The following is a 7,039-nucleotide window of genomic DNA, read 5'->3' as shown; positions in this document are numbered from 1 at the left end:
AGAAAAGAAAAGACAATGGGGTAGAACAAAGGTAAACATTAACCGTGATTTTATAGGATGGAGGAATTTGCAAATGTGTCAAATTCATCCATCCGTTCTCATCCACTGTTGAGTATATTTTGAGCCTGTCCAAATGTCCTTATTTGCAGTCTTGGCTACTTGTGAATGTGTACACTTGAGAACATGTGCAAGGAAGTAAGTGTCAGGTCCAAAAAATTCCGAAGCACACTAAATCCACACTCTCCACTGTAGAATCTATATATATACTGTGTATATATTTATCTTGCATTTGAACGTGAGGAACAAGTTACAGCCTGGGGCAGCCAGCATGTACTCTGAGTAGCTTTATGTGGTTCTGCTGCTGAAGCAGTGAATATTTAAACAGAAAACTGACAGACTTTTAGCCCTGTCATCTACTATTATCCACACTCAGTGAACACAGGGGATACATTTGCTTTAAATTGTTTATTACAAATTCTGAAGTCTCATTCTATCAATAATATAGCACTGATTATGTACTTCACAGTTTTAAGGGTGTCAGCTAGTTTTTACAAAGGTTATTTACTCACATTTTTTTTCCACTTTGTTACTATTATTATTTATTTATTTTTCTAATAACTTTCTACTATAGAAATAAAAATCTAACAATGGAAAGAAGAATCCTTAATACTGTATTTTTATTTTTTAAAACAAAGAGTACCTAAGCAGTATTGTTCAAGTCAATCCCCTTACAGAAAAAAGCCCACACATGTCCCCATGTGTTCATATCTGATCACATGGGTTTCACACATTCACAGAATGAAAACATTCCAAAGCCACATGTGATTTCACATGGAAATGTCATATGGTTTGTTCATGTGGACTTACCTAATTACACCTACCAATTTAATTTTTTTTTTTTTGCCAGATTAGGTACAAATAGAACTCTTTCAAAATGTTAATTGCTTTTACAAACCACATTAAAAATATCTTACTTAACAACATACATATTTTACAGATATATGCTGAATACACAATGCAATAATCAATAAGGCATGTCTCTGTATTTCATACGTATCTGAATAAAAATAAATAATTGCAGGGACATGCTAATAAAGACTTTAATTTTCTGTAAAACATCATGACAACTGCCACAATCCCTGGAATGATGTTTATTGTTGTCCCTGATCCATTTGTGAAAGAGAGCCTGAAAAGCAAATTCTTAATCTCTCAAGGCATAAGTGATGGGAGGTAAAGAAAGTGAAGTCAGTGCCAGCCTTTGCCCAGCTCTTGTCCAAAAAAATCTCAGCTTTTGTCTGGGTGAGGTTGTGCCCTGTCCCGCTGAAAAAGCAGAGTCAGCCCTTTCCTAAAACGGTGGTCCCGCACACTGTAAATAATCACATTGCAGCAGCTATTGCTTGTCAGAATCCAAAATGCAAAAAAGGAGAAGTTGCACCAGGTGTATCCCACTACGTTTCCCAGCACAAATACTGCGATTGGAGAGAACGATGCCGTGAAGGCAAAGGTGAGGATTCCAATGGTTTTAGCTGCTTTGATATCAGAAAAAGACGGCCTGTGGGGGCAACTGCCAACTCCTGCATCCGTGCCAAGACTTCCCTCAGAGAGCAGTTTTCGTTTGCGGGAGTATCGGCGGATACTTGTGAAGGACAGGATATTGACAGCTAATGTCCCACCCAGTAAACTGAAGTCAAAGGCTGGAAACAGCAGAAGAATGTTTGCATCTGGTGGCAACTGATGTCTGATTAGTAAGGGTGCATAGTTGCACATGCGGCTGCATTCATTGTACTCCAGTGTGAAGCTGCTGCTCAGCATGAGCGGAGCCATTGCCAGTAAGAAGCTGCCAGCCCAGGACAAGACAATTAGGAACAAGGTGCGATGCCGTGTCACAAGAGTGTCTTTATGCAGTGGACGCAGGATTGCCACACTGCGCTCCACTGTCATCAGAAAGATGGTGCTGATTGAGACAAAAGTGCATCCAGCAAAAACTGGACCTATCAGCATGCAGGGTTGCCAAGGTCCTGATCCACCTTCCAGTGAGGGTGTTGAAATGCCCTGGTACCACACCGGTGGAGTGCTGGTCACCATCAGAGAGATTTCAGTGTATACAGAAAATGGCACCACCAAGACTCCAACCATCATGTCGGCCAAGGCCAGGGACACTGCAAGTCAAATATAGCAAATTGTTCAGAATTCTCCTAACTTTGCACTAGAGATCTGCATTCCTGCTAGACCTGACACAGCTGAATGTGGCACAGGATAAAGTGGGATGTGGGAGGAGAAAAGTTCATGAGAAAGCATTTACATGCTGAATGTAAACAACGCTGCTTACGTTTATTAATGCATGCACATGGATTGTGGTGCTCTCCAAAATGGCAAAAAATGGTAACTTGGGGATAATTATTGTTGAATAAAGTGTTGTTTTTGTTTACTTTTTGCACAAAATGTATTCTTGTGGCTTTGCAAAATTTAAGTTGTCCCATTGATGTCACTTTTTTTATTTGGGGAACTATCCCTTTAAGATGTTTTTGATGAAATCTGAGAGCTTTCTGACCTTGCACAGACAGCAACACAACTATCAAATTCAAGGCCCAGAAAGGTGGTAAGGACATCATTAAATAAGTCCATGTGACATCAGTGGTTTAATCTTCATTTTACGAAGCTATTTTATTGATGTCCTTACTACCTTTTTGTACATCGGATGTGGTAGTTGCGTTGCTCTTGGATTTCCTCAAAATAATATATATATATATACAGTCTTGTTCAAAATAATAGCAGTACAATGTGACTAACCAGAATAATCAAGGTTTTTAGTATATTTTTTATTGCTACGTGGCAAACAAGTTACCAGTAGGTTCAGTAGATTGTCAGAAAACAAACAAGACCCAGCATTCATGATATGCACGCTCTTAAGGCTGTGCAATTGGGCAATTAGTTGAAAGGGGTGTGTTAAAAAAAATAGCAGTGTCTACCTTTGACTGTACAAACTCAAAACTATTTTGTACAAACATTTTTTTTTTCTGGGATTTAGCAATCCTGTGAATCACTAAACTAATATTTAGTTGCATGACCACAGTTTTTTAAAACTGCTTGACATCTGTGTGGCATGGAGTCAACCAACTTGTGTCACCTCTCAGCTGTTATTCCACTCCATGATTCTTTAACAACATTCCACAATTCATTCACATTTCTTGGTTTTGCTTCAGAAACAGCATTTTTGATATCACCCCACAAGTTCTCAATTGGATTAAGGTCTGGAGATTGGGCTGGCCACTCCATAACATTAATTTTGTTGGTTTGGAACCAAGACTTTGCCCGTTTACTAGTGTGTTTTGGGTCATTGTCTTGTTGAAACAACCATTTCAAGGGCATGTCCTCTTCAGCATAGGGCAACATGACCTCTTCAAGTATTTTAACATATGCAAACTGATCCATGATCCCTGGTATGCGATAAATAGGCCCAACACCATAGTAGGAGAAACATGCCCATATCATGATGCTTGCACCTCCATGCTTCACTGTCTTCACTGTGTACTGTGGCTTGAATTCAGAGTTTGGGGGTCGTCTCACAAACTGCCTGTGGCCCTTGGACCCAAAAAGAACAATTTTACTCTCATCAGTCCACAAAATGTTCCTCCATTTCTCTTTAGGCCAGTTGATGTGTTCTTTGGCAAATTGTAACCTCTTCTGCACAAATGCCTTTTTTTTAACAGAGGGACTTTGCGGGGGATTCTTGAAAATAGATTAGCTTCACACAGACGTCTTCTAACTGTCACAGTACTTACAGGTAACTCCAGACTGTCTTTGATCATCCTGGAGGTGATCATTGGCTGAGCCTTTGCCATTCTGGTTATTCTTCTATCCATTTTGATGGTTGTCTTCCGTTTTCTTCCACGTCTCTCTGGTTTTGCTCTCCATTTTAAGGCATTGGAGATCATTTTAGCTGAACAGCCTATCATTTTTTGCACCTCTTTATAGGTTTTCCCCTCTCTAATCAACTTTTTAATCAAAGTACGCTGTTCTTCTGAACAATGTCTTGAACGACCCATTTTCCTCAGCTTTCAAATGCATGTTCAACAAGTGTTGGCTTCATCCTTAAATAGGGGCCACCTGATTCACACCTGTTTCTTCACAAAATTGATGACCTCAGTGATTGAATGCCACACTGCTATTTTTTTTAACACACCCCTTTCAACTAATTCAACTAATTGCCCAATTGCACAGCCTTAAGAGCGTGCATATCATGAATGCTGGGTCTCATTTGTTTTCTGAGAATCTACTGAACCTACTGGTAACTTGTTTGCCACGTAGCAATAAAAAAATATACGAAAAACCTTGATTATTCTGGTTAGTCACATTGTACTGCTATTATTTTGAACAAGTCTGTATATATATATATATATATATATATATATATATATATATATATATATATATATATATATATATACGTGTGTGTGTGTGTGTGTGTGTGTGTGTGTGTGTGTGTGTGCTTGAATGAAAAGGTTAATATTTCTAATAAAATTTCTGAAAAAACAAAACAAAAAACTGAGCACACTGCAGTGTGGGATACATTTGCATGTCATTCTGAAGATATTCTATATGTAAATTATTGTTGTTACCTTTGAGGTAGCCCTGAGGTGTTCGAGAATGCCGGGTCTGCATGAAAACAGTAAGCGTCACCACATTTCCCACCACAATGGCAAAGGCCAGACTAACCATGAACATGACCGCCAGTGTTTGGTTTAGTAGTCCACAACAGTGCGCTGTGCAGAGAGGTGCCAAAGTTTGTCCTGCACCTTGAGATTCACTCGTTGTCTGATTAGCAGTCTCCATTATCCCAAGTTGTGGTCCAGTTTCCCTAGGTACACTTAAGATGGCCAGTACTGAAGCCTTGGTACAGTCTTCATGCCTCTCACATGCCTCTTACAGTGGTTCTTTTGCTAGCCGTGGATCACAACCCTGTAAAAGAGCAGAAAAACAATTCAACATAACCAAGGCAACATTTAAGCTTATTATTACATCTGTATTAGACTTGTTGTTGCATTGTAATGATAACAAGCCTGTGTAAATGTATGCTTATAAATCAGTCTCCAATATTATGTAGAATTGGTAACTGCAAATATACAGAGGGACAAATTCAAAACGTGGATTGCCAAACATATTTAACAATCAATTAAAGTTAATAATCTCTTAATAGTCTCATTAATATACTTCTTTTAAACTAAGAATGGAAGTATCTTAATTGAATTTATTGAATTAACTAAGTATACAGAAAAATGGAGATGCATTTTGCCAACGCTTGTATTTAGTCTAATATTATTAAATTTTCTACAAATACTTCGCTTGTTGACTTTTTTGATGTAGTACTGCAGCATGTTTTATATGCAATCTTTTTAGAACCATACTACAATATGGATATATGGTAAATATATATATATATATATATATTTAAATAATCCTCACTAAAAACCTTAGAAAATTGTTCTTTTATTTTATTTTAATAATGTTTATGTTTATTTATTTATTTTTTGTTCTGGAACAAGATGACAATGAATTTTGCAGTGTCTCCTGTGATGCTCTCTGTACCGGCATAAATGAATAGATAAAGTGGAAGAAACAAAAATTATGAATAAAGACTTAAAAGAAGGGTGGAAAATCCCCCTACTGTTGTTGTGAGACATTCACCCCGGTTTCACATACAAAGCTTAAGCTAGTCCTAGACTAAAATGCATGTTTGAGCTGTCTCAACTGAAAATATCTTGCTGACATATCTTAAAATGTGTCTGTCATTGTTCTGTGTAAAGATGCACACGTTTAAATTTTCTTTAAGGCATTTTGTAAAATTTGATTAAAAATCTTAATTTAACTAAGGCCTAGTCCTGGCTTAAAGCTGCAGTAGGTAACTTTTGTAAAAATATATTTTTTTACATATTTATTAAACCTGTCATTATGTCCTGACAGTAAAATATGAGACAGATAATCTGTGAAAAAATCAAGCTCCTCTGGCTCCTCCCAGTGGTCCTATTGCCATTTGCAGAAAATCCATCGCTCCCGGTAAGAAATAACCAATCAGAGCTGCGGTCCTTAACTTTGTTTGTGTTCAAAATGTAGAAAAAGTGTATATAATAAGCGAGTACACCATGAATCCATTTTCCAAACCATGTTTTTAGCCTGTCCTGAATCATTACAGGGTACATCTATAATAAGTGTTTATATTCTGACTATTTTAGATTGCTTCGGGGGTACCGCGGCGGAGTAACCCAGTACCTTCGTGATTCTTTATAGACATAAACAGAGAGAAGTAGAATTAGTTCTTCCGCAAGATGCAAGCAGTTCTGTTTATTAACCGCTAGAGCGTCAAATGTTACAGACTGCAGCTTTAAGCTAAGCCCCGTTTGTGAAACGAGGCCTCAATGTAATTGGCGAGGCTCAAGGAAATTTCTTAATAGCTATTAAAAATGTTTGCTTAGGCAAGCATCGGTGTTACTATTGGTCATATGGTATTGGTATTTTAAAATGCTATTTTAACAAACTCCACTAATTGTATTTAACTTAAGAATGTAATTTGAGAAATGCAATGTGAATTTGAATGAAAGGAAGTGGTATTACAATGAACAGAAATTCAGGACAAACTGAGAATACTGGCTTGTTTGAAAGTTTAATGGATAGATATATAAAGAACTATGCACAGGCAAGGGCCATTCATATTTTCTTCTTTTTTTTTAGGTAATGCAGCAGTACATTGAGTACATTGTTTCTGGGAGATTAATAGTGCTGCAGAAAAACATGAACCAAAATAAAAACCTATGAATATATTACATTTAGAAAGGTCTTTCTGGCCTTGATGGCAGTCTTATAATTATTGCAGCATCTCTTCAAATAGAACCCTGACATTAGCCACGACTGCTTTCAGTGCTTTTAAACAAGCAGAACCCTACTGAGAGCTAGACTCCAGCGCTCAGCACACTAAAGGAAATTTAGCATGATAAATATTATGTGAACATTAAAATAGAAAGCTCTGCTGGGGCTTCTTGGCAGT

The 7,039-nt window shown here is 37.5% G+C and overlaps 1 protein-coding gene across 1 annotated transcript; it reads right to left on the bottom strand.

The window, feature by feature from the left end:
• Positions 1 to 1,156: 1,156 nt before the first annotated feature.
• On the bottom strand, positions 1,157 to 4,953 carry LOC113105317 (trace amine-associated receptor 13c). The gene is made up of 2 exons (XM_026266364.1): positions 4,620 to 4,953; positions 1,157 to 2,159 (listed from the first exon to the last, which is right to left on the bottom strand). The coding sequence occupies exons 1-2, from the start codon at positions 4,831 to 4,833 to the stop codon at positions 1,285 to 1,287; spliced, it is 1,089 nt and encodes a 362-aa protein (XP_026122149.1). The 5' UTR covers positions 4,834 to 4,953; the 3' UTR covers positions 1,157 to 1,284.
• Between the last annotated feature and the right edge of the window lie 2,086 nt (positions 4,954 to 7,039).

Source organism: Carassius auratus, chromosome 7 (genome assembly GCF_003368295.1).
Source record: "Carassius auratus strain Wakin chromosome 7, ASM336829v1, whole genome shotgun sequence".
Classification (NCBI taxonomy): Eukaryota; Metazoa; Chordata; class Actinopteri; order Cypriniformes; family Cyprinidae; genus Carassius; species Carassius auratus.
The sequence above is the reverse complement of the archived record's forward strand: the minus strand, read 5'-3'. Positions and strand labels throughout refer to the sequence as shown.